General features: G+C 40.0%; 1 protein-coding gene across 1 annotated transcript; it reads right to left on the bottom strand.

Moving 5' to 3' along the window:
* Nucleotides 1-1,204: 1,204 nt before the first annotated feature.
* On the bottom strand, nt 1,205-26,492 carry LOC128044720 (guanylate-binding protein 6-like). The gene is made up of 11 exons (XM_052637124.1): nt 26,420-26,492; nt 22,876-23,084; nt 21,969-22,096; nt 17,259-17,368; nt 16,864-17,060; nt 6,368-6,613; nt 4,796-5,076; nt 3,892-4,104; nt 2,878-2,980; nt 2,345-2,538; nt 1,205-1,429 (listed from the first exon to the last, which is right to left on the bottom strand). Exons 2-11 carry the CDS (start codon nt 23,063-23,065, stop codon nt 1,205-1,207), a joined length of 1,887 nt encoding a protein of 628 aa, XP_052493084.1. The 5' UTR covers nt 23,066-23,084; nt 26,420-26,492.
* Nucleotides 26,493-27,666: the final 1,174 nt, after the last annotated feature.

Raw genomic sequence — 27,666 nt, 5'->3', positions numbered from 1 at the left:
GTAAAGGCAAAGAGTCAGACACAACTTGGTGACTAAACCACCACCACTAATGGTTCCTCCAGCTGAGATATCAAGGGGTAACGGGAAAGTTTATACCTTATATTTGAAGCAAATGTAAGGGATTAAAAACCAAACCAAGATGAAAACAAAACTAGGATGCAAATTTTATGCCTTCTAGTGTTTTGCTCCAACTCACTGAACAGGCTAATATTTCTAGAAACAGTGAACAATTTTATCATCTAACAGTCAATTTCAAAGTCCATTTATTATCATTTTTAGTATTATACTTTATGCTTTCTTTGTTATTTGAGAAATAACAATAAAGCTTTATAGAAATGAAAAGATAGACAATATAATGAAAAACACGTGTTTTTTTAACACCCTTAATACCAAGCTGTCCCTCCCCAGAAGAAATCAATGATATCAGTTTTTCAAGAGCTGTTCCATGTGTCCATATAAATGAGTGCACATAATAACTGCAGTTTTTATGGTGAACAGATAGTACAAACTGTTTTCTACCTGTTTTTTTCATTCTACAATATATCTTTAAGCTTTTTCTATATTTATGTGGATAGACTTCCATTGTTAATTTATTTACTGGCTACATAGTATTCCAGTATATGTACATGCAAAATATGTATTATTGATACCAACTATATAGACACTTAAGCAGTTTTCAGTCTTTTGCCATTAAAAGAGATGGCTCAATGGACCTCTTGTATGTATGTGTGTACAAAGCAGTAGTAGTGTTAGTCGCTCGATCATGTCCAGCTCTTTGAGTCCCCATGGACTATAGGCCACCAGGCTCCTCTGTCCATGGGATTTTCCAGGCAAGAATACTGGAGTGGGGTGCCATTCCCTTCTCCAGAGAATCTTCCTGACCCAGGGATTGAACCTGGGTTTCCTGCATTGAGAGCAAATTCTTTACTGTCTGAGCTAGAGGGAAGCCTTATATGTGTATATGTGTGTGTGTATGTTGTGTGTGTGTGTGTGTGATTTTGCACACATATATTTCTTAAAAGTGGAGATGCTATATCAAAATGTCTATGCATTTATTCTGTCTAATGTGGGCCAGGCATTGATATTTTCAGTAACCATTTTTTACATTTAAAGCCTTGCTAAATGAAAGTAAAAAGCATTCACACCAAACATAGGCCAGAGTATATACATATATTATGTATCTCTAATTTCTTTAAAAGGAGATCTACTTTTTAAATAGGGAGCTCACGCCTCTCACAATATGACCAAGAAGTTTGCCTGGAGCACACAATACTGAAGCAATCTCTTTGCCAAATCTGTCCAAGACTAGTGCAATCCAGGAAGCATTACCATCATTAGTGTTATCAATCATATTTCTCAAATGATTTATCTCTGCACTCATATTCTCAGATTTCTGTCTAAATCCTTCTTTAAGCAGAGCTTCCTGGGCCTAAAAAAAAAAAAAAAAAAGAGTGAGAAGAGGAGTAAAAATTTTTAAATTCCCATTCTTCTCAAGGATTACATTTTCTCAAATTTTAAAACTTCATCAAACTGTCTGTTTTGTTCCTAACATTGTTCTCTCTTACTCAATCATGGAAGGAGAATTTTATAAACAGAATATCTACCAGTTTTGACCTGAACATTAAGAGAAATTGTAGTTTACAGTCTTACTACTACTCATACACCATTGGGTTTAGCCCATGAAGCTAAGCCTGATGTGAGGACAAATACATTGTCTAGGCAAAAGATGTCAGGTGTGATTGCACTAAGTCTCAGCCCCACTCAGGATGGTATAGTCACCCAAATCATAGACATCTGTTCTAAACACACCCAGATGGACAGTGAGAGAGTTTCCCTTTTGCCACACGATAGCTTGGGCATCCACCCCTGGAGACAAGGCAGCACGCTTAGAAGCTGTCCCTGCCCTGTGTTTGTTAAGTCTGGGCGTTGCTGATAGTTCTATGTCAGCATAGATAGGGCCTTTGGGTGGTAGCAGGGTAACTGACAGTGACCCTCGTAAAGCAAACCAGTTAAATACGTGTGGTTGGAATATCCATTTAACCAAGCCTCATGAGATCATTTTAAAACTCCCCAAATTTTATAATAGGGTTTATAAATACAAACTGTGTTTATATTCTCTGATGGCTTACAGAGGCCCTAGGCCTCTTGAAGTCTCCAGAGTCTACATACAAAATAGCATTCAAAGACTTTGGAAGGATTCAAAGGCTTTGGGGTTTTAATGAATCACAAGCAGTAAATGGCAATGGTGCTTCCCTCCATGGTCTTGCTGTAACCTTCACCCAACGCTTCCTGAGGTCCCAGGGTAATGACCATCGAGCACAACTAAGGCCACAGCCTGACTTACCTTCAGCTTATGCCCCAGCATCATAGTCTGCTCTCTCAGTAGGTTTTCTCTTTCCCTTGCCAGCTTCTCTGTCAGCTGGGCTATGTTTTCCTGGAGACTCCTCTCTTGCGCCTCCATCTCCTGCTGCTGCTCCTGCAGTTTCTGTCTTAGCAGCTCCCGTTCCTTCTCAGCTGTCTCATTCCTGGCCCGCTCCTCTGCCCCAGGAAGGTTTTAGAGAGGGAAGAAAATAAGGTAAGGATTGATATCTACCCTCCTGACCTCAGAGATTAAGATAAAGTAGGAAAGGGAGGTGGGAAATCTCTGAATTCCTTGCCTTGTCCACATCACCAAAAGCATATTCCAGAATGTGATGGGAGTCTGGCTGATGTCTAACCCCGTTGTGATTGCATAATTCCTTTTACTGTTTTCAGATGTAGCAGAGTTGTTCCACAGATGGAGGGGAATCTCTTTGTACCAGGGTTTTAGTCTCACACCTGTCAGAGGGCACTGCCCAAGCCTACCCATTCCCCTGTGAGCCAAACCCTACCCCATACCTGCTACAGCCTTCTCCCCATCAGTGAGGGCTTTATCTGCCTGCAGGATGGATTTCTCAACTGCCACCTGTGACTGCAGAAAGCTCTGGAGGACCTCATTTTCCTGAGGAACCAAGAAAGAACACAGAACTTAGATTTCCATTGGGGAGATTAGTGCAAAAACAGTCACATCCACACAATTTTTCTTCATGTTTAAAATTTCACAGTAGTTCCCTACAAGTCTAAGCTCCTTAGAGTGACCTGTCTTCCTCCCATCTCCCTCCCAGTGCTACTTCCTTCTAGCCACTCTAGACTCCAGCCAGTCAGAACTATCTTCAGTTCTATAAACCCAAGATCTCCAGTACTTTTATATGTTTGTCTTCCCAGTGTGAAATATTGCCTCTAAACTGTGCTGCTGTTTTCCCCTGCTACTTGCTGGCTAAAACTTAAGGCAACTTTGTTTAACCTGCTAAGCCTCTCAGTTCAGATCTTTAAGATGATGACAATAAGCATAGATGCAACTTAATGTCATTTGAAGGATTAAAGGGTCTAAGGAAAGATCCAGGAATCCCATGCTTGGTCATATACTCCAGGAAAACCAAAATTTGGAAAGACACATGTATCCCAATGTTCACTGAAGCACTATTTACAATAACCAGGCATGGAAGCAACCTAAATGTCCATCAACAGAGGAATAGATAAAAAAGATATACATAAATGGAATATCACTCAGCCATAAAAAAGAACAAAGTAATGTCATTTGCAGCAATATGGATGGACCTAGAGACTATCAAATTGTGTGAAGTAAGTTAGAGACAGAAAGCAAATATCATATGATATCACTTATATATGGAGTCTAATAAAAAGGTACAAATGTAGTTATTAATGAATTTCATATAATGAATCTTAAGACCTAAAGCTTTCATGATTTCCCCATGTTCTCTCATTACCCACACTTGGTGTTTTGCTCTCAGATTTTCAGGAGACCCTCTGGACTCTATTCTGTAGGCTCCCCATGCTCCCCTTGTTCCTCACCTTTACTCCTTTCCTGGGCACTTGGCAGTAGTCCTGTTGTAATCTATCCATTGCTTTCCTGTAGAGTTTGTGCCCTCCAGGAACAGAGAAAGCACCTGCTGATATGCTTTCCATTAGGGCCTTGGAAAGCGCATCAAGCTTAGCCTGGCAGTATTTGATAGATGCCTCTTCATTCTGCAGCATGAAACCCTCCTTCTTATTCTTTATGACTTCCTGCAAGGGAAATATAGAGAGATGTCACCAGAAAAATGAAAAGAGGAGATAAAATTTCAAAGAATGTAGTAGAAGGATTGGTCTAACTGCTGTCCTCATGAGAAAAATATATATTTTTTAATCAAATAAAAAAGCAATCACAAGACCTGATCTATCACAACTCTGAAAACTCTGATAGAGCACAGGAAATTTTTTCAGCTTCCCTTCAGGTTCTTCATCTGAAATGTTGGAGTTGCATTATCTCTTCTCTGTGGTTCTTTGCAGTTGCAACGCTCAGTGATTCTATTTTCAATGATATAGCAAGGAGCAATCGAAGTTGAAAATGGCTTGGAATAAAAGTCTGATTAGAAAAATTTTAGTTCCTGATAAAAAGAGTGTGTTCAAAGAAAAAGAAATCAACTTAAGAATGACTTGTGTGTGTGCCCAGGACAGCACTGGAATCTGCAGAAGTATTTACTTCCAAAGGATATCTATACTGGTTTTACAGCAGAGATGAGAGACATTTCCAGATAAACTTCCCAAGATTTGGTAAAAAAAAGAAGAAAATGAAGTCCTTTGAAACTCTGTCCCTCACGTGACCACAGACTACTTCATCCTTGAGTGAGGGATGAACCACGAGGACCCTAAGGGCACTGCTAGGCTTCATTATTCAAGGGGAGGGGGGAAAATGGTAAATACAAAGACAAATTACCACAAGACCCCTCTGGAATTCCTGATCTTTGTCCTTGAAGGAGCTCTCCATGAAGATGGCAATGGCTTCCCTCTCACAGGCTGCGTGCACCTCCAGCAGCTCCTGGAGCGTCTCTGTGGGGAGGCTCAGTCGCTGGGCCATCTGCTCACTGTAGTGGTCAGCTGCCTTCTGCACAGCTGCTGAGTTTTCCAGCTGGGCCAGAGTTGTCACTGCATTCTCCAAGCAAGGTACAGCTCCGGTGTTGATGGTATCCACATAGGTCACAACCAGAGTCCTCAGTCCTAAGTAAGTCAGGACATTTAAGGGATAAATATTAAGTTATCAATCAATAGGCACCAAGATTCTGAGACTCACACACACACACACACACACACACACACACACACTGTACCCCCTTCTACTATCACTACCTTCATTTTCTTACTGACTCTTTATTTTTATGGTTTTCCAGCCCACAGTGCATAAAAAATTGAAAATCTACCTCTATGAAACAAACTAGGAGGCATCTGAAATATTAAAAGCAAAATAGATTGCATAGGTATTAAGATGAGACAGGGTATATCAGACTATGTTTACTCACAGTTCTGAGGCTTTGAATGGATTTTTCAGTGATTTATGGACTAGTATTTATTTTTGGTCCACTCTGATCTTCCAAAAAATTAAAAGACACTTAAAATTAAAAGATGCTTGCTCCTTGGAAGAAAAGCTATGACCAACCTAGATAGCATATTAAAAAGCAGAGACATTATTTTGCCAACAAAGATTTGTCTAGTCAAAGCTATGGTTTTTCCAATAGTTGTATATGAATGTGAGAGTTGGACCATAAAGAAAACCAAGTGCCAAAGAATCGATGATTTTGAACTGGGTGCTGGAGAAGACTCTTGGGAGTCCCTTGGATCTCAAGGAGATCAAACCAGTCCATCCTAAAGGAAATCAGTCCTGAATATTCATTGGAAGGACTGATACTGAGGCTGAAGCTCCAATATTTTGGCCACCTGATGGAAAGAACTGACTCATTTGAAAAGACCCTGATGCTGGGAAAAATAGAAGGCAGGAAGAGAAGGGGACGACAGAGGATGAGGTGGTTGGATGGCATTACCAACATGAGTTTGGACATGAGTTTGAGCAAGCTCCAGGAGTTGGTGATGGACAGGGAAGCTTGATGTGCTGCAGTGCATGGGGTCACAAAGTGTCAGACATGACTGAGCAACTGAACTGAACTGAATCTTCCAAAATATCTTTTGTATTCTACTTGCAAAGAACACTTACTATATAGGACTTCAGAAAATGGAAGATTCTGTTTTTATACCCTGATAGTGAGTTTTTTCTCAGTAGAGAAATTTTTCAGATAAGTGGAAGCCACAGATTTCAGTGACAAAACTTGCCATTTAAGGAAGGGATTTGTAAATTCCCCAAAGTAAGATAATTATGAAGCATACACATTTCTTTATGGAGTATGAGTGTCTGTAAAACCCAAATTCCATATAGAATCAAACAAAAATACTGAAAAACACATTATATAAAATATTCAGCACACATCAACCCCCATGGAATCAGGAAAAAGAGACTCACGATTCCCAGTGACCATGATCCCCTCTTTGAGGGTCTTGATTTTTGCATTGGTGAAGATGTAAGAACAGAAATTGTTTGTTTGTTCCAGGAATTTAGGATCCAGTTGGTCTTCAGACACATTCTCAATATTGTATAGGAGTTCTTTGTCGTTTGTTGGCCAACCAAACACAAAACACTTCCGTGTTGGAAAGAAATGCCTGATACACTCTCTGGGTAGATTGGATGTTCTGGCTTTGGGATTCTTACCTGAAGGACAGAAAAACAGATTAGAGTGGGAAGACTTTTGAAACAAGGGAGCTCCTGGTGTTCAGGACAGGGATTTGCATTTCTTTGCTGTCTTCTATGCTAATAGCTTATTTAACATAAACATTCAGCACTTCCTTGCACATAAAACTTTCACCATTGATATAACTTTGGAGAGAATTTAGGGAGACATCTGATTCAATAAAAGAAACCTAAAAGTGATATCTGCAGACCTGCACCGTATAGAGCAGTTGTCTCTTAGATATTTACTGAACTAATGGGTAAAAGGATGAAAGTTCAAATGTAAATTTTAGCTCTCCTTAGTCTCATGGTCTGGTGACTCAGACGGTAAAGCGTCTCCCTACAATGTGGGAGGTGAAGAAGGCTGAGCGCCGAAGAATTGATGCTTTTGAACTGTGATGTTGGAGATGACTCTTGAGAGTCCCTTGGACTGCAAGGAGATCCAACCAGTCCATTCTGAAGGAGATCAACCCTGGGATTTCTTTGGAAGGAATGATGCTAAAGCTGAAACTCCAGTACTTCGGCCACCTCATGTGAAGAGTTGACTCATTGGAAAAGACTCTGATGCTGGGAGGGATTGGGGGCAGGAGAAGGGGATGACCGAGGATGAGATGGCTGGATGGCATCACTGACTCGATGGACGTAAGTCTGAGTGAACTCTGGGAGCTGGTGATGGACAGGGAGGCCTGGCGTGCTGCGATTCATGGGGTCGCAAAGAGTCAGACATGACTGAGCGACTGACCTGAACTGAACTGAACTGAGTCTCATGCAGGAATTGAGCCATGTGGCCAAGAAGAGCTATAAACAAGGGTTAAGGGACAATACTCGAAATATTGGGAATGACACCCTGATTGTTTAGAGAAAACGATTTGATGCTAAAAAATACTTGGTACAGAGTTAGCTAATTTTTAGCAAAAACCTCTGAAGGATAAATGTAACTAAAATGCAATTTTAAGATGTCACCACTAATCAATCAACTCTTTGACAAAAACTATTATATTTGATCTGACAGTTGTCCTTTTCTGACTAGACAATTTCTCAATAGATATTTTGAGAAAGCATAAATAAAAAAATTAAAGCAAGAATGAGTAAATCAGAATTGATATCTCTCTCAAGGTTTCATCAGATATACCCACTGTAAATGTAACCCATTAAAATAATTCATTAATTTGTAATTAAAGCACAAATAAATATGTGAGAATCAGGAGAAAGCTGGGATGAAGAAGGTAAAATGAGTGTTCTAAAAATTATCAGAAATATTGAAAAGGCATAGATTGAAAAGACGCACACTTCATCAGGTTTATTTAGAACATTAAGTCATTTTTTACATGATATTCCCAGGTGGTACTAGCAGTAAAGAACCTGCCTGCCAGTGCAGGAGACGTAAGAGATGTGGGTTCGATCCCTGGGTTGGGAAGATGCCCTGGAAGAGGACATGGCAACCCAATCCAGAATTCTTCCCTGGAGAATCCCAAGGGCAGAGGAGCCTGGAGGGCTATGGTCCATAGAATCGCAGAGTCGGACGTGACGAAACGACTTAGCCTAGCACATAACTATACAGGATTAGAAAGATCCCTCTTTGAGAATAAGATCTACCTATGTGAAATGCAGTTGTTGTTTTTTTTTATTAGATAGACTTTTCATTATAATTTCATGCTGACAAGTATCTGGTCAGTTGTCTTCCTCAACAAAGAAAAGCAGAAGCCAAAATAAGAAACACAGGAGTCTGGTCTTTTGAAGGCTTTAGCACCCATTGTAATCTGGATGCTAATTTACAAATGGCATAAAAAAACAAATTGATTTTGAATAATTTCACTTCACCTTACACTTTACTTTTCTTAAATGAACATCAACTCCAGTGGCTAGAGCTTTGCAACCCACTTTCCAGCCACGATTCCTACAGATATTGATCTAGTCTCAAGTACAAATGCAGCCCTGTAGAGGGAATTCCTAATAATGTACTTTCACAGCCTTGAGAAATTCCATAGAAATAGCACCTGGAAAAACAGCATATATTAAGAAACTGTGTTAATGATTATCTTTCATGTTTTTCTTAAGAATAATCTCCTTGTTACAAACCCCAAGGCCAGACCCAGAAGGGAGTATGACTGGGATCATGAAAGCATGGACCTAGGAACACTGGGTCAGCATCAGGCATGAATGCTGCCTACCCACCTGATGACTATTCCCGAGACAAGCCCCAAAGGGAACTGCTTCGGATAAAAACAAGGAGATCTGGACTATGTCAGTGTAGTGTCTTGGGAAATATAAGATCAAAAATAGTCTGGTAGTCTGCAATTAAAAATAAAAGCTGGACTGAGAGTGGACCCTCACCTCAGTCCAATAGAGGCTGCATGTACCCTGACCCATTGCACCAGATCTCATGTTCTGTCTTCATTCTTGTCGCTTGCTCCCTGACCATTAGGGCAACAATTGGCACCCAACTTAGGGCTGGAGCGAAAGACCATTAGGAGCAAAAGTGAAATTACAGCAACACAGAACCTGGGACAGTTGAGAGGCCTCTGAAAATTCCTGCTGGTAAGTCTTCAAGCATTTACAGGGTTAAAATGGTAAAACTCAGCAGTGGCCACAGGACTGGAAGAGGTCAGTTTTCATTCCAATCCCAAAGAAAGGCAATGCCAAAGAATGCTCAAACTACTGCACAAGTCCACTCATCTCACATGCTAGTAAAGTAATGATCAAACTTCTCCAAGGCTTCAATAATACATGAACCATGAAATTCCAGATGTTCAAGCTGGTTTTAGAAAAGGCAAAGGAACCAGAGATCAAATTGCCAACATCTGCTGGATCATTGAAAAAGCAAGAGAGTTCCAGAAAAACATCTATTTCTGCTTATTGACTATGCCAAAGCCTTTGACTGTGTGGATCACAACAAACTGTGGAAAATTCTGAAAGAGACAGGACTACCAGACCATCTAACCTGCTTCTTGAGAAACCTGTATGCAGGTCAGGAAGCAACAGTCAGAACTGGACATGGAAAAACAGGCTGGTTCCAAATAGGGAAAGGAGTACGTCAAGGCTGTATATTGTCACCCTGCTTATTTAACTTCTATGCAGAGTACATCATGAGAAACGCTGGGCTGGATGAAGCACAAGCTGGACTCAAGATTGCTGGGAGAAATATCAATAACCTCAGATATGCAGATGACACCACCCTTATGGCAAAAAGTGAAGAGGAACTAAATAGCCTCTTGATGAAAGTGGAATAAGAGAGCGAAAATTTTGGCTTAAAGCTCAACATTCAGAAAACTAAGATCATGGCATCTGGTCCCATCACTTCATGGCAAATGGAGAAACAGTGTAAACAGTGACAGACTTTATTTGGGGGGCTCCAAAATCACTGTGGAGAAGGCAAAGGCACCCACTCCAGTACTCTTGCCTGGAAAATCCCATGGACGGAGGAGCCTGGTAGGCTGCAGTCCATGGGGTCACTAAGAGTCAGACATGACTGAGCGACTTCCCTTTCACTTTTCACTTTCATGCATTGGAGAAGGAAATGGCAACCCAGTTCAGTGTTCTTGCCTGGAAAATCCCAGGGACGGGGGAGCCTGGTGGGCTGCTGTTTATGGGGTCACACAGAGTTGGACATGACTGAAGTGACTTAGAAGTAGAAGAAAATCACTGCAGATATTGACTGCCACCACGAAATTAAAAGACTTATTTCTTGGAAGAAAAGCTATGACCAATATAGACAGCATATTAAAAAGCAAAGACATTACTTTGTCAACACAAAGGTCCATCTAGTCAAGGCTATGGTTTTCCCAGTAGCCATGTATGGATGTGAGAGTTGGACTATAAAGAAAGCTGAACACAAAAGAATTGATGCTTTTGAACTGTGGTGTTGGAGAAGACTCTTGAGAGTCCCTTGAACTGCAAGGAGATCCAACCAGTCCATCCTAAAGGAAATCAGTCCTGAATATTCATTGGTAGGACTGATACTGAAGCTGAAATTCCAATACTTTGGCCACCTGATGCGAAGAACTGACTCGTTTGAAAAGACCCTGATGCTGAGAAAGATTGAAGGCCAAGAGGAGAAGGTGACGACGGAGGATGAGATGGTTGGATGGCGTCACGGACTCAATGGACATGAGTTTGAGTAAACTCTGGGAGTTGGTGTGTAAACTCAGGGAGGCCTGGTGTGTTGCTGTCCATGGGGTCACAAAGAGTCGAACATGACTAAGTGACTGAACTAACTGAAAATGGGAAATGTTGAGACTGTAGAACACTATCACCCACATATTTGTTTATTAAGACAACTCTTGAAAGGAAGAGGAACTTCTATTTGTGAAGGGGGATTATTAGAATTGTTGCAAGCAATAGATAAATATTGCTGCTGGTTCTCATCAATAGGAGCCTTGGATTTAAAAGTCTGGGAAAAGGTTGGAGCCAAGTTTAAAAAAGAACATGCAAAAGGAACTCCACTCCTTATTTCTATTTGGAGTATGTGGGCATTAATTAACTCAGTACTGGAACCTTTGCAGACTTCTGATTTTTTTGATGAAAATGATGATAATTCTCTTGAATAACCTCAAAGTTCAGAGTATGTGGAGTTGAGGGAAAGGGGAACCCATCTGCAAAATCTGCTCCTTCAGCTCCCGAAGAAGATGATGAGGGATTTTTTTCCTCCATCTCCTCCCCCTCGTCCTCCAAATCAATATAGCAAGGTCAGTCACCAAATTATGTTCAATCAAGGTTATATACCAGGATTGGGACTGGGCAAAAATCAACAAGGAAGAATTTATCCTTTGACTATTTAAGATTTCAAACCACCCTCTTTTCGCCAGTGGCCACTGCTCCTATTAATCTTCCCCCACCCACACCCATACCTCCTAATTGGAAAACAGATCATTTGTGTAGATAGAGCAGTGGCCCCTAAAACAAAACAAAACAAAACAAAAAAATGCACGCTTTACATGAATTAATGAACAACTTAACAAAGGACATATTATTGAATCCTTCAGCCCTTGGAATTTTCCAGTGTTCATTATACGAAAGAAATCTGGTTAATGGAGAATGCTTACTGATCTGAGAGCTGTTAATGCTGTTATTGTTTTAATGGGTGCTTTGCAGCCTGGTCTACCTAATCCTAGTATGATTCCAAGAAATTTGCATTTGTTTGCTATTGATCTTAGAGATTGTTTTTTAATTAGTCCTTTACATCCTGATGATAAACCTAGATTTGCTTTTTCAGTTCCTTCCATTAATTTAAAGGAGCTACACAAAAGATTTCAATGGACAGTATTACTTCAAGGTATTCTTAACAGTCCCACTATTTGTCAAAATTTTGTAGCCAAGGCTTTACATCCAATGCGACAGCAATTCCCTTATGCATATATCATTCATTATACGGATGATATACTATGTGCCTACCTGAAATTGATAGCCTATAGGAATGTTTTTAAAGCTAAAGGAATGTTTGGAATGTACTGGCTTGTATATAGCTCCTGATAAATTACAATACACTGAACCTTTTCAGTACTCAGAAAATAAAGTCACTCATACTACAATCAAACCAAAAGAGGCAGATACGCAGAGACTCAATTAAAACTTTGAATGACTTACAAAAATTACTAGGAGATGTTAACTGGATTCGGCCTAAATTAGGGATTCCACTTTATTCTCTATCCCATTTATTCTATTAAGAGAAAATCCAGAGCTTAATAGCTCCCAACAAAAATTTCCTGAGGCTGAGAAAAAACTAGCAATTATAGAACAAGCTGTATAAAACTGCCAAATAGACAGAATAGACCCTTAAGAGCCTCTTCAGTTGTTTGTCTTCCCCACCCCTCATTCCCCTACTGGGTTGATTATGCAAACTCCTTTAATAGTTTTATGGATATTCTTAGCTAATTTACAAACAAAATTTATTACCCTTTACTTAGATATGGTAGCCAATATAATTCTAAAAGGAAAAGAGTGTGTTCAACAGTTTACTGGACATGATCCCTGCCTTATTTGGAATACACCAACTTCCAAGGAATTAAAATACTCTCTTCAAAATTCATTATCCATAATCTTGGCAACAAGCTTTAGCTGTCCAATATGTTGGACATATTGGCAACCACTATCCTGATTTGCCTATATCTTGCAGTTTTTAAAACAAACAAGATGGATTTTGCCTAGAATGACTAGTGTCACCCCATTCCGTCTGTTTCTCTCAATTTTACAGATGGCACTAGCTGAGGGAAAGCAGGATATTTAGGCACGTTTATGCTAGTAATTGAAACACCTGGATATTCTGCACAACAAGCAAAAGTTCTAGCTATTATACACATATCACAAAATACTCCCCAAGCAATTAATATCTTATCTGATTCTTAATATTCTGTACATGTCACTAAACATATATAAACAGCAACTATTAAGGATACTATCCCATCCACATTGTATACACTTTTTACAAATTTACAACAGGTGATTAGACACTGACAGTTTCCATTCTACATTACTCATATTCAGGCTCATACTATTTTACCAGGGCCTTTAACAGAAGGAAATACTCAAGCCGACGCCCTTTTATTTCCAGCCTTCACAGAGGCATCAGCCTTTCATGACCTGACACATTGTAATTCAAAATATTTAAAAACCAAGTTTCACATCACTTGGGCTCAAGCTAAACAGATTGTGAGCACTTGTCTACATGTCAGATGGTTGCAATAACCATGTCTCCAACAGAAACTGGGGAAATTAATCCTCGTGGCCTGAGGCCAAGTCATATCTGGCAGATGGACGTAACTCGTCTTTTGGAAAACTTGCTTATGTACATGTCACAGTTGATATTAACTCTAAATTTATCTGGGCAACTGCTTGCTCTGGAGAATCTACAAGACATGTTATTTCACATTTGCGTAGCTGCTTTGCTACTATGGGCCTCCCATATAAAAACAGACAATGGCCCAGCTTACAATAGTTCTGCTTTTAGGGATTTTTTTAAGGCTTGGTCTATGAAAACATCATACAGAAATTCCCTATAATCCCCAACGATAAGCTATTGTGGAACAAGCTAACAGATTCTTAAGGAAATGTTATAAAAACAGAAAGGGGGAAATGGAATGTCACTTCCACCACAGCAAAAATTATATAAAGCACTATTTACTTTAAATTTTTTGCATCAAGATAATGATTTCACTGCAGCAGAATGGCATTTTATAAAGGAACAAAAAGAAATTCGCCCCAAACCACCTGTTTGGTGGTATGATCCAGAAACACATTCATGGCATAGGGGGAATCTGATAACCTGGGGAAGGGGTTTCGCTTGTGTTTCACTAGTGATTCAGAAACACGCGTTTGGATTCCCTTGCATCTTCTGAAACCATATCATGAGTGAACTCCCACAGAAGAGATGCTTCACATGGGATGTAGAGATCCCAGTAATGAGTTTCAAAAGCATGAGTTTGAAACGAAGATAACGATTCCCCTCCTGTCAACACATCAGAACAAGATCCCCACTTGGGGACAAATTAAAAGATGAACACAGAAATCTAGGAGATCTTAGAAAATGAAGAGAAAGCTGTCACTCCTAACAACCCGGGTGTTGCCATGTTTGCTCTTATCACCACCGCAGTGAGTATACATACCCCTAGCAACAGCTGAATCTAAAAATTATACTTATTGGGCATGTAAGACTCTTGAGAGTCCCTTGGACTGCAAGGAGATCCAACCAGTCCATTCTGAAGGAGATCAACCCTGGGATTTCTTTGGAAGAAATGATGCTAAAGCTGAAACTCCAGTACTTTGGCCACCTCATGCCAAGAGTTGACTCATTGGAAAAGACTCTGATGCTGGGAGGGATTGGGGGCAGGAGGAGAAGGGGACAACAGAGGATGAGATGGCTAGATGGCATCACGGACTCAATGGATGCAAGTCTGAGTGAACTCCAGGAGTTGGTGATGGACAGGGAGGCCTGGCATGCTGCGATTCATGGGGTTGCAAAGAGTCAGACACGACTGAGCGACTGAACTGAACTGAACTGATACCTAACCCCCCATTACAAAAACCTGTTGATTGGGGAGATTCTATGATCCTCATTTATGTTAATGATTTTTCCTGGATATCAGGACCTAAAGCTACACGCCTTCCTCTTTTTAAACAAGAGGAAGGGACTCCCTTCAGTGTTGCTTATGGGTATGAATCCTGGCCAATTTGTGTAGGACCAGCTACAGGATGTCTTAAATTATCTGTGCAAGCCTGGCTGTCCACCAATTCTTTAAATAGCAACTATACTAAGATTTAGCTACATCTTCTCTCTGGTCTGAGTTTTGCTTATAACAACTCAGAACCCGACAATGACACCAAATCAAACAGACCTTTATGCAAGCATCTCAAGCTATGCACTAAAAAACAAAATCATATTCAGTGGGATAATTGTTGTGGAACTGAGGGAGTAATTTTGATTAATGGTTCCTATGGAATTGTATGGGACTGGTCCCCTAAGGGGTAGGCAGTCTCTAATTGCTCTCATCACAATCAGTCCTGCAATTCTCACAAAAGGCTGTGTTGGAGACTGCAAAACGTCTTTCACCGTACTGACATTACCACTCATTTAGATCATCCAATTATATGGCATGGTAGTGGCATGTCTCCCCGCTTCTCACAATTCGATCAAGGAATAGGGCAAGGAGAGATTTGGAAATTGGCTTTAAGTCTTAAAAATTTCCAAATTTGGGATGCATGTTATTCCCTGACATTTAATACCAGTGCAAACTGGACATTTTATATTCAGGCTTGTGTGAGAGATCCTTATGTACTCTTGAAAAGAACAATTTCTATCAATGAAAGTGTGCAAGAAGTTTTTTGCCAGGATTGAAATTATATACTTGCTTAAATTCTTCACTTTATAATTCTAATTGCTCATTTGTTATATGAAGAAGGAGATGGGGAATATGGCTTCCAGTAAATCAAACCAGACCTTGGGAAGGCTCTTCTGAAACACATCCTTTTAAAAGTTATAAAGAAAGTACTACAACATTCCAAAATGTTTACTGGACTCCTTATGGCAGCTATTATGGGAATTATTACCATAGCCATGACAGCAGTAATAGCCGGGGTGGCACTGCATCGAACTATATAAATGACTACATTTGTCCAGCAGTGGCGCCAAAATGCAAGTTCTGCCTGGGGAAGTCAAACCCACACAGATCAAGAAATTAGTGAACAAGTGAATGATTTAGAAAATGCAGCTCTCCTACTAGGGGACGAAGTACAAAATTTTACGTTACAAACTCATCTTAAGTGTGATTGGAGTATCTCTTCATTTTGTGTCATACCTCATATGTATAATCAAAGTGCATATACTTGGGATCGATTATCTAAACATTTGAGAGGACACATTTATAATAATCTATCCTTAGATATTTCCCAGTTACAGGCTACTATTTCTAATATGCAGAATGCTCACTTACAATTACTCCCAGAAACTGATTTACTTGAAGAAATTGAGGAAAGCTTACATTAACTTAACCCCATGATGTGGATTAAAACTTTAGGAGGAGGATTGCTTGGTACTATAATATCAGGATGTAAAATTTTAACTGTTTTGTGTCTAGTCCTCAGATGCATGAGAAAAACCATCCGAGAACTGATGAAAAAAGAAGTTGCTCGGACGGCGTATCTACTCCTGCAAAAACAAAAAGTGGGAGATGTAGTGGGAATTCCTAATAATGTACTTTCACAGCCTTGAGAAATTCCGCAGAAATAGCACCTGGAAAAACAGCATATATTAAGAAACTGTGTTAACAACTATCTTTCATGTTTTTCTTAAGAATAATCGCCTTGTTACAAACCCCAAGGCCAGGCCCAGAAGGCAGTGTGACTGGGATCATGAAAGCATGGACCTTGGAACACCGGGTCCGCGTCAGGCATGAACCCTGCCTATGCACTTGCTGATTGTTGAGACAAGCCCAAAAGGAAACGGCCTGGGGTAAAAACAAGGAGATCTGGACTGTCAGTGTAGTGTCTTGGGAAATATAAGATCAAAAATAGTCTTGTAGTCTGCAATTAGGAATCAAAGCTGGACTCAGAGTGGACTCTGCACCTCAGTCCCATAGAGGCTGCATGTCCCCTGACCCATTGCACCAGATTTCATGTTCTGTCTTCATTCTTGTCGCTCGCTCCCGGACCATTAAGGCAACACAACCCCAGAGATGACAGACAGTGTTTAGTATATCCCACCCTCCATTAGACCATCCACTGCCCGGGTCATGCTCTAATACCTGGAATCAGCTTCAAGGCATTCTCCAGGTACTGATCTTCTGTGATAGGGTGACCGTTCAACTTCAGCTCCAGGGTGAAATCCCGAACAGCCCAGATAAAGTCTGGAAAGAAGCTCACAAATTCTGTGGAATCTTCTACTCCATCAGGTCTTGGAGAGGACTTGGCCTGGATGAGTTCTGTGAGCTCTGTTACATAACTAGGACTTGGTTAAAGAAAAGAAACAGCCTCTGCACAATTCCTACATTTCCCTAATTAAAAAGTATTATCATCACTCTCTTTGGCCCTGGGTCCCCTATGCTCCACCAAAGGCAACTAAATGATAGAGAAGGAGAAATGACTCTATCATTTTCACCACACTCGGTGAAACTTGGAGGTTCAGTTTCTAGAAGGATACTACAGCTGCTCCAGGGCCTGGTGGTTGATGGTGCTCGTGCTATTGTAGACAAAGGTGCTACATAGAAGCACAGCCAGGGCAAAGATCCACGAGTCATTCTTAGGGTCACCCTAGAAATCACATTTAAACAAAAGGTTTAGGATTTTAGTCCTAAATTAAAAATTCATTCATCCATTGATTCTATCATGCTTTCATGTATTATTTCAGTTAACATACTCACCATGGATAGACACTGTTTGAAGACAGATGCAAATACAGATATCAGCTTTGACAATTACAAAGACATTATTTATGTTTGTGACTTTTTCATATGTAAAGTGATTCTAATCTTCATAAGAATTTCTTTTCCCTCAATGGATGAAAGAAAATAACATATACATAAAATCTAGTACAGTACTTGATATGTAACTATGTATTCAATGATGAGTGTTAGTACTTCTTCATTCCACACGTATTTATTAATCATAGCTCATATAAAATAGACCAGAATTGGCATAACTGCACTTTTAAATTATATTCAATCAATCAGTTCAGTTCAGTTCAGTTCAGTTGCTCAGCCGTGTCTGACTCTTTGCGACCCCATGAATCGCAGCACGCCAGGCCTTCCTGTCCATCACCATCTCCCGGAGTTCACTCAGACTCACGTCCATCGAGTCCGTGATGCCATCAAGCCATCTCATCCTTGGTCATCCCCTTCTCCTCCTGCCCCCAATCCCTCCCAACATCTGAGTCTTTTCCAATGAGTCAACTCTTTGCATGAGGTGGCCGAAGTACTGGAGTTTCAGCTTTAGCATCATTCCTTCCAAAGAAATCCCAGGGTTGATCTCCTTCAGAATGGACTGGTTGGATCTCCTTGCAGTCCAAGGGACTCTCAAGAGTCTTCTCCAACACCACAGTTCAAAAGCATCAATTCTTCAGCGCTCAGCCTTCTTCACAGTCCAACACTCACATCCATATATGACCCCTGGAAAAACCATTGCCTTGACTAGACAGACTCTAGTCGGAAAAGTAATGTCTCTGCTTTTGAATATACTACCTAGGTTGGTCATAACTTTTCTTCCAAGGAGTAAGCTTCTTTTAATTTCATGGCTGTAGTCACCATCTGCAGTGATTTTGGAGCCCAAAAAAATAAAGTCTGACACTGTTTCTATTGTTTCCCCATCTATTTCCCATGAAGTGATAGGACCAGATGCCATGATCTTTGTTTTCTGAATGTTGAGCTTTAAGCCAACTTTTTTGCTCTCCTCTTTCACTTTCATCAAGAGGCTTTTTAGCTCCTCTTCACTTTCTGCCATAAGGGTGCTGTCATCTGCATATCTGAGGTTATTGATATTTCTCCCAGCAATCTTGATTCTAGCTGTGTTTCTTCCAGTCCAGCGTTTCTCATGATGTACTCTGCATAGAAGTTAAATAAGCATGGGGACAATATACAGCCTTGATGTACTCCTTTTCCTATTTGGTACCAGTCTGTTGTTCCATGTCCACTTCTAACTGTTGCTTCCTGATCTGCATACAGATTTCTCAAGAGGCAGGTTAGGTGGTCTGGTATTCCCATCTCTTTCAGAATTTTCCACAGTTTCTTGTGATCCACACAGTCAAAGGCTTTGGCATAACCAAGAAAGCAGAAATAGATGTTTTTCTGGAACTCTTGCTTTTTCCATCATCCAGCGGATGTTAGCAATTTGATCTCTGGTTCCTCTGCCTTTTCTAAAACCAGCTTGAACATCAGGGATTTCACAGTTCACGTATTGCTGAAGCCTGGCTTGGAGAATTTTGAGTATTACTTTACTAGTGTGTGAGATGAGTGCAATTGTGCAGTAGTTTGAGCATTCTTTGGCATTGCCTTTCTTTGGGATTGAAATGAAAACTGACCTTTTCCAGTCATGTGGCCACTGCTGAGTTTTCCAGATTTGCTGGCATATTGAGTGCAGCACTTTCACAGCATCATCTTTCAGGATTTGAAACAGCTCTACTGGAATTCCATCACCTCCACTAGCTTTGTTCGTATTGATGCTTCCTAAGGCCCACTTGACTTCACATTCCAAGATGTCTGGCTCTAGATTAGTGATCACATCACCATGATTATCTGGGTTGTGAAGATCTTTTTTGTACAGTTCTTCCATGTATTCTTGCCACCTCTTCTTAATATCTTCTGCTTCTGTTGAGTCCATACCATTTCTGTCCTTTATCAAGCCCATCTTTGCATGAAATGTTCCCTTGGTATCTCTAATTTTCTTGAAGAGATCTCTAGTCTTTCCCATTCTGTTCTTTTCCTCTATTTCTTTGCGTTGATTGCTGAAGAAGGCTTTCTTATCTCTTCTTGCTATTCTTTGGAACTCTGCATTCAGATGCTTATATCTTTCCTTTTCTCCTTTGCTTTTTGCTTCTCTTCTTTTCACAGCTATTTGTAAGGCCTCCCAAGACAGCCATTTTGCTTTTTTGCATTTCTTTTCCATGGGGACGGTCTTGATCCCTGTCTCCTGTACAATGTCACGAACCTCATTCCATAGTTCATCAGGCACTCTATCTATCAGATCTAGGCCCTTAAATCGATTTCTCACTTCCACTGTATAATCATAAGGGATATGATTTAGGTCATACCTGAATGGTCTAGCGGTTTTCCCTGCTTTCTTCAATTTGAGTCTGAGTTTGGTAATGAGTTCATGATTTGAGCCGCAGTCAGCTCCTAAATATCTATGAAAGTTATTCAATACTCTCCCACTGTTCTTAGATTTCGAAAAGCAATGTTAAAAATGACAAATTATTCCTTTCAGGACGCCTGTTTCAAATAAGTGACAAACATCCATAACAATAAATGCAGCAAAGATGGCAGTACCTATAGAAAGCTGACATCTTAGTAATGTATATAAGCAGAGAAACTTATAGCTATAACATTAAATTAAAATTTATGTCTGTAAAGGAAGAACCGAGCTATGAAAGTTGGAGAAAGAATGTGACATGAAAGCTTCCTCGAAGTCTTGAACTGAGTATTAAAGAATTAGTAAAACATGGACTTCAGGAAATGAAAGTGATCCCATAGACAGAAGCACTCACAGAGGCAAAATTAGAGATGGGAGAATACCAGGGTCTTATAATTAAAATAGAGTTATTTCATTTGACTGGAGCAGAGGGTGAGTGGAGAAGTGAATTTGAAGCTCTAGTGCAACCTGATGAAGGGCCTGAAAGGCCAGGCTAATTTGTTTATATAAATCATAGCATTTTCTAAATAGTAGCATAAATCTATATATTATTTCTACTGTAAAAGAATGTATTAAAGCTGCTGCCTAGAGCAAATGGAAAAACTGATTTATGTCAGGACAACTCTATATGGGAATTTGGGGGGAAATATTCTATTCATTACTTTATTTCCCCAAAACTCAGTCTTGGCAAATAATCAATTAGAAGAAGAAGTGGCATTTATGGCAAACAATCAATTATTTCAACAAGACTATATCATTGTTTGTATATGACTTTCAAGATAAAAACAGAATTTTAATTCTCCTTTGGGAAGAAATATTAAAAGCTATAGAAATTTAGGTACTATTTCCAAATAAGGCTAAAGTTAATGAAACAAAGAAATGTAACTTCTTTCACCCATTAGTAGAAAGCTAAAATACCGAAAAAATCCATCTTAAAATGTTTCTTGTAGGACAAACATGTTTTATAGAACCATCACATCTAGAGGTATCTCACAGCTTTCTAAATTGCTCTGTGAGCAGTTGATGAACTTCATCATAGAAAATGTAAACCCATCTCTTAACTCCAACCTTTAAATACACTCTTCGTCTGATAGCTAAGAAGATGAATCAAAAATCCTTCCTCTCACCCAGATTGATGTTTCTCCTCTTCTTTACCAACACACCTTTATAACTTAACTGTAAGTGATGGAAACTGTCAAGTCCTGCCTGGATCACCTTTCAAGACTTATTCCCCTAGCTGTTGGGAGTGCCAGTGAAAGAGTCTTCAGGTGTTAGCCCTATTAATTAGAAAGGCTCCCAAAGTAACTTTTCGATAATTTTCTAGCACCATTGTCCCAAGTCAGAGCAACTCAAAAGGACCATTCTTGCCCAGAGCTCCCAGGAAATTGACAGGAGTTGGTGATTGCAATGTAGTTCAAATTCCTCCTCTCTCCAAACTGCTTCTTTACCAATCACCCTTTATTAAATCTGACTGCACATGTGTGGTCTTTGAGAACAAGACCTTTACTTTGGTCACTGATATCTACCTTATTTGGGCCTAAGTATCCACCTGTAATGCAGGAGACTCGGGTTTGATCCCTGGTTCAGGGAAGATCCCCTGGAGAAGGAAATGGCAATGCACTCCAGTATTCTTGCCTGGGAAATCCCACAGACAGAGGAGCCTGGTGGGCTACAGTCTGTGGGGTCACAAGAGTCAGACACAACTCAGCAACTAAACCACCAACACAATCTACCTTCTTAAGTCCAAAGGCCTAGAATTCAGCTGTTCAATAATTATTTATTAAAAGAAATCAAGTCATCCATGCAGTGCCAAGAAATAAAATATTTGATTTAATATATATCTAATAACTTTTCCTAGAAGTGGGATTCAAACAAACCATAGTTTGCCTCATTTACTATAGTTGACTTCTGGATTTTACAAGTAGACTACAGCAGCTAAAGTTCTACAATCATCAAACAATAAGGAGAAAACCCAGAATAAAAAGGATTTATCTGTGACCTTCCACCTCACCTTTTCCACATCCCCCAAGCCCTCGGTGTCCAGAAGGACCAGGGTGTGGTTCTCCTTGGAGGGGTGGGGCACACACCACATCCAGATGCCCTTGGTTTCAGACTGTACTGTGGAGCCCAGAGGGAAACCTGCAAAGGGAGGGGAGAAAGAAATATGCAATCACAGCAGATAATCTAAGCCAGCAAGGGGTTACAAAGTCAGACTTTCTAGAATGCAAGTACATGTGATGGTGCTGTCTCTACCTCAACAAGAATGCCCTACTTTGTGTGTTCTCTGTTTCAAGGAGAAGGGGACATTAATTGTGATAATGATACCAGCATGGAGACAAAGAGGTATCCATGAATCAGATAAAACAGAGGCTATGGCTAACTGTAACAAGAGCATTTTGAAGGAATGGTGAGTTTCAAAAGTGGAGAAGTGGATTACAGTGAGATATGGGCATGGAAAAAAAGTAAAAAATAGAAATTGAGATTGCATTTTTTCCAGAAAAAATTATTTTTTTAAATGTAGGAGAGTTCGAGAGGTTTTAGCCCCAATAGGATATGAAATCCAGGAAGAATTTTTAAGATGATAGATAATGAAATATCTTTATATGTTGTTGAGAATATTCAATGAAAAACAAAATGTTTTGAAAGTGAGAAGACAACTGCAAGAACACAGTATTTAATCAGGTAGGATAAGGTAGGATTTTTGCATATGTTGAAGAAATTTTGCTTTACAGGAATAAAACAGAGAACATGATAATAGATCACAATAAGGTAGTGATTTAGTGGTGACAATTAGAAGTGGGAGATTGGCTTATTCAAAGGAATTTGTTTCTCCCTTCACATGACCAAGGAAGAAAACTAGGAAACTAAGCTGTCAGCTAGAATCAAACAACTGGGCTCTAACCAAGTACAACACTCACCATGGTTCTGTCCTGCAAGACGGTTCATCAAGTAGGATTTGCCTGTACGATACAGTCCTACAATGGCCACCACCACCACTGGCTGAGAAATCTTCTCAAGAATCTGTAGAGCTTTCTGGTTCACTGACAGAATCTCATTGTCATTTTCCACCAGACAAATGGGGTCCATCATGTTGGGTCCTGATGCCATGGCAACCTAGAAGAGCTTTCTAGTAGAAATAAGATTACAGGCAGAGTTATACAAGAGCTTTCTAGTAGAGATAAGATTACAGGCAGAGTTATACAAGGCATCTGTCAACTTCAAATTCAGTCAGACTTCTGTACTTTCCATGAGACAACAGGTAACCTAGAATGAGCATACTACAGAGATTTTCCTCCATCATTTCCTCAAATCTCTGATGATGTTTTTAACAAAACACAAACTATTATCACTATCTATAATTTTACTTCAAGAATAATAATAATAATAAAATCCAAGTTATTGTTACCATGCACTAAAGGCCTACAACATACCAAGCCCCAATCCTAAAAGAAATAAATCCTGAATATACATTGGAAGGACCAATGCTGAAGCTGAAGCTCCAATATTTTGGCCACTTGATGCAAAGAGCTGACTCACTGCAAAAGACCATGATCCTGAGAAAGACTGAAGGCAGGAGGAGAAGGGGAAGACAAAGGATGAGATGGTTGGATAGTATCACCAATTCAATGGATATGAATTTGAGCAAACTCTGGGAGATGGTGAAGGACAGGGAAGCCTGGCATGCTGTAGTCCATGGGGTTCCAAAGAGTCAGACATGACCTAGTCACAGAAAAATGAACAATGAACAATGATACATAAAATATATGTGTGATGCTATTCAGTAGCTCAGTCATGTCTGACTATTTGTGACCCCATGAACTGTAGACCACCAGGCTCCTCTGTCCATGGAATTTTCCAGGCAAGAATACTGGAACACATTGCCATTTCCTACTCCAGGGGATCTTCCCACCCCAGAGATTGAACCCCCTGTCTCCTGCACCTTCTGCATTGGCAGGCCAATTCTGTACCACTGAGCTACCTGGGAAGCCCGCATAAAGCACAAACCCAGCTAAGTTCATATTTAAAAGAACCAACCATGCTATTCGAGACTTGGAACATTCAGCCTCATTCCCCAACCTCTGGGGATCAAAGAAGAGCTGAAAGTTGAGTAATCATCAATGACCAATGATTTAATCAACCATAGCTATTGAATGAGTCTTCTATTTAAAAAACTGAAAAAAAAAAGCTAACTAAAATGGTTCAGAGAGCTTCTGGCTTGATGAACATGGAGGTTTCCAAAGGATAGCATGTCCAGAGGGAACATGGAAACTCCATACCCCTTTCTTGCTGCTGCTGCTGCTAAGTCGCTTCAGTCGTGTCTGACTCTGTGCAACCCCACAGACGGCAGCCCACCAGGCTCCTCTGTCCCTGGGATTCTCCAGGCAAGAACACTGGAATGGGTTGCCATTTCCTTCTCCTACCCCTTTCTTACTTTCATGCATTTCTTCTCTCTTGCTCTTCCTGGATTGTATCCTTTTTTTTTTTTTTTTTTAATAAATCAGTAACCTAGCAAGTAAGCTATTTTTCCTGATTTCTGTAAACCTTCCTAGCAAATTATTGAACCTGAGGAGAAGACTGTGGGAACCTCCACTGTATAGCCAGTTAGAAGCCCAAGTGACAACCTAGACTTGCAATTTGTGTCTGAATTGAAGGACTCAACCCTTAACCTGTAGACTGTGGAGTATGGACTAACTCTGAATAATTAGCATGTCAAAATTGTTTACTATGATTATATGCCCGCATAAGTGATGACCAGAAGTGAAATATGGAGAACAGAAATTTGAGAGGAGAAGCTGAATTTTTCCTTTTCAGGGTAAAGACAAACAACAGATGATCAGAAGCCCTGAGGAAAGACTCTCTGGAAAATTATGATATTTTAAAGAAGCACATATATGGGAAATTTGAAAAAGCACACACAGGCCCAGGAAAGATGCATAAAAGAAAAGCCTAAAAAGACTTTACTGTTTCTCTTTAGCTTAATCCCAAACCTCAAAACCAAGGACAAATTTCGTGAAAGACTTCCTTGGAACAAAACTGGTATACAAACAATTCAAAATGTGACTGCTTTTACAAATGCCCAACATCACTAATTACTGCTGCTGCTGCTGCTGCTGCTGCTGCTGCTGTTGCTGCTGCTGCTACGTCACTTCAGTCGTGGAGAACTGCAAATCTCCAATATTTGTTATTTGGGTTTGGGGTGTTTTTTTTTTTCCTTTTAACAATAACCCTTCTTATAGGCCATTTATTTTTTTTAGAATTTTACAGAAAAACCTGAACCAACTTTTTAACCAACCCAATATATTTAGAGAGATAAAGTAAATGTAGCAAAAGATGACCACTAGGTAAATCCATATGAAAAGAAAATGAGATTTCTTTGCAACTGTTTTCTAAGGCAAAGTTTGATTTGAAAAATTAAATATTAAAATGCATGAAAGTGGAAAGTGAACGTGAAGTTGCTCAGTCGTGTCCGACTCCTAGTGACCCCATGGACTGCAGCCCGCCAGGCTCCTCTGTCCATGGGATTTTCCAGGCAAGAGTACTGGAGTGGGGTGCCATTGCCTTCTCCAATGAATATTCTACCTCTAATCAAAAATACACCATCCATTCAATGATAAAAATAAGAAAAAAGATGAAATCAAAAAACCCTACAAGGATGCCCCCACACTCTCCCCTGAGTATGCCTTTTTGCTTTTGCCTCAGTAAACTGCTTCTTTGTTCTCTTTGCTCAAAAAGCAAACAAACAAACAGAAAAACCCACAGATCTGTAGATCTCTGATTTCTTACTGTGAATGGGCTACAAAATTCTGAACTTCAAATTAACAAAGTGCAGCTGTTCAGTCCTACTCAGGATTGGTTTTCTAAATTTGATCTACAGAAGAATTATCCAAAGGGATTGTTAAACCCAGATGGTATGCATTTTTTTAATGCTACAAACAGCTCCAACTTCATAACCATGAAAAGCAAACCAACAAACAGAACAGATGTGAGAGGAGAGAGAGAGAATGAGAGTTTTGATGAGATTTTAAATCTTTAGTTATTAAAAATCAGCTATGTGGGTACTAAATTTATCTATACATAGATAAATTTTCAGAGCTCTCTCTGTGAAGCTTTCTTAAGTATGACTGATACAAAGATGAAAAGAAATGATCTCTTTAAGTTATAATTTCCTGTAACCACCTTGGCAGGAAATATCTTGTTCTCTGAGTTCAAACGCCAGCCACAGAGCTTGACAAAGCAAGACAGGCAAAATCCCATAAGGGCTCTTTCCAGAAGCAGCACATCCAGGAAGACACAGTGTGCCTGTCACTTTGCAGCCCTACTGATCCAAACGGAGAAGCTGTAGCTCCCCAAATAAAGCCAGCTGTAGACCTCTGCCCTCCAGACAATAAGCAATCTGCTCTTCTTCAATTGTCACATTGAATCAGAAATCAATCTTAGACAGCACATAAAAGATGGACGTACCTGCTCCACACACCAGGAGTCCAAGAACGGTTCCAGTTGCCTCTCACCCTTTGCTCACTTGCTCCTTCCAGCCCTTTGTCTCTCCTTTATCAAAGGTAAAGAAGACTGAGCAAGCCAGTCCTCTCTTCCAGTATAGTGATGTGTTTAAACTGAAATTGAAAGTAATTCATGCTCTTTCTGAGGTAACAGAGTCATGCCAGATTCTATGACTACAGCACAAACATGGGTGTGTGGAGCAGAGTGAGAGGAAATTAGAAAAAGCCAGTCCAGAATTACTGAATTAGGATTGCAGAACGTGAATCCTAACACACTCCACCACTTTTCTATGGTGGAATTTCAGCCACGTTAAAGGCTTCCATGGCCTCTCTTCTCTCCTGGGTGTAAGATTGCTTGAAGTAAGTGAAAGTGAGCTGTGTAAACCAAGTATATTTCAAGCATTTTTTTTTTCTCAGCAAGGATTCCTGGGTACTGTGTTAGTGAAGAACTCTTAAACATTTTAAATCTGTTCCTTAATACATATATTTAATGAAACAAGTATCTTTTAAAATAAAAAGATAAGTGAAGATGAAAATGAGTAACCCTTCATGGTATTATCCAAGGTGCTCACTACTGGCTGGACATTTTCATACTTCCCCAAAACATGAGCCCTCAACTAACATAGGTACCACCCCCCTTTCTACAGAAATTTAGCCAATTGGACCAGTTTCAAAGGGGTTTATTTGATCAGGTAAGAAAGTGATTGGGTGTACATGTTTGTTAGTGAGGAAGGCAATGGAGCCATGTAAAAAGAAAAACAGGTTTGGTAGGAAGATGCCCAAGGAAGTCAGGCCGTGAGGCTCCTTCTGCCTGGTCTCCACTGTCCTCACCACTTTGCAGTGGAAACTTTTCCAGAAAAGGCCAGATAGTAAACACTTTAGGATCTGCAGGCCATAGGTCTCTGTCATAATTATTCAGCAGAAGCATACATAGACAAAGATAAACAAATGGGTGTGGCTATGTTCCCATAAGACTTTATTTACAAAAGTAGGCAATGGGACAGATTTGGCCTATGGCTGTAGTTTGTCCACCCCTGGTTTAGTTAAGTGTGCTGCTGCTACTACATGCTAGGGGCTGTCACCTTCTCACGTATGGTTGTCTTACAGGATAAATGGAATGGCCTAAGTCCAAGGTCTCAGGCTGAGTGTCTACTTCTATGGCAATTTGGGTCTAAGTATCCTTATCATTTTGGAGCAGAGAGACAGAAAAGG

The sequence above is a fragment of the Budorcas taxicolor genome, chromosome 3, assembly GCF_023091745.1.
Source record: "Budorcas taxicolor isolate Tak-1 chromosome 3, Takin1.1, whole genome shotgun sequence".
Taxonomy (NCBI): domain Eukaryota; kingdom Metazoa; phylum Chordata; class Mammalia; order Artiodactyla; family Bovidae; genus Budorcas; species Budorcas taxicolor.
The sequence above is the reverse complement of the archived record's forward strand: the minus strand, read 5'-3'. Positions and strand labels throughout refer to the sequence as shown.

Excerpts from the sequence above, each read along its gene's own strand:
- LOC128044720 (XM_052637124.1), bottom strand. The coding sequence starts at position 23,065 with ATGGCATCAGGACCCAACATGATGGACCCCATTTGTCTGGTGGAAAAT. Across the intron at positions 17,369-21,968 it reads GCTTGGGGGATGTGGAAAAG|GGTGACCCTAAGAATGACTC; the intron begins GTGAGGTGGAAG and ends TGTGATTTCTAG. Across the intron at positions 5,077-6,367 it reads GATCATGGTCACTGGGAATC|GACTGAGGACTCTGGTTGTG; the intron begins GTGAGTCTCTTT and ends TGACTTACTTAG.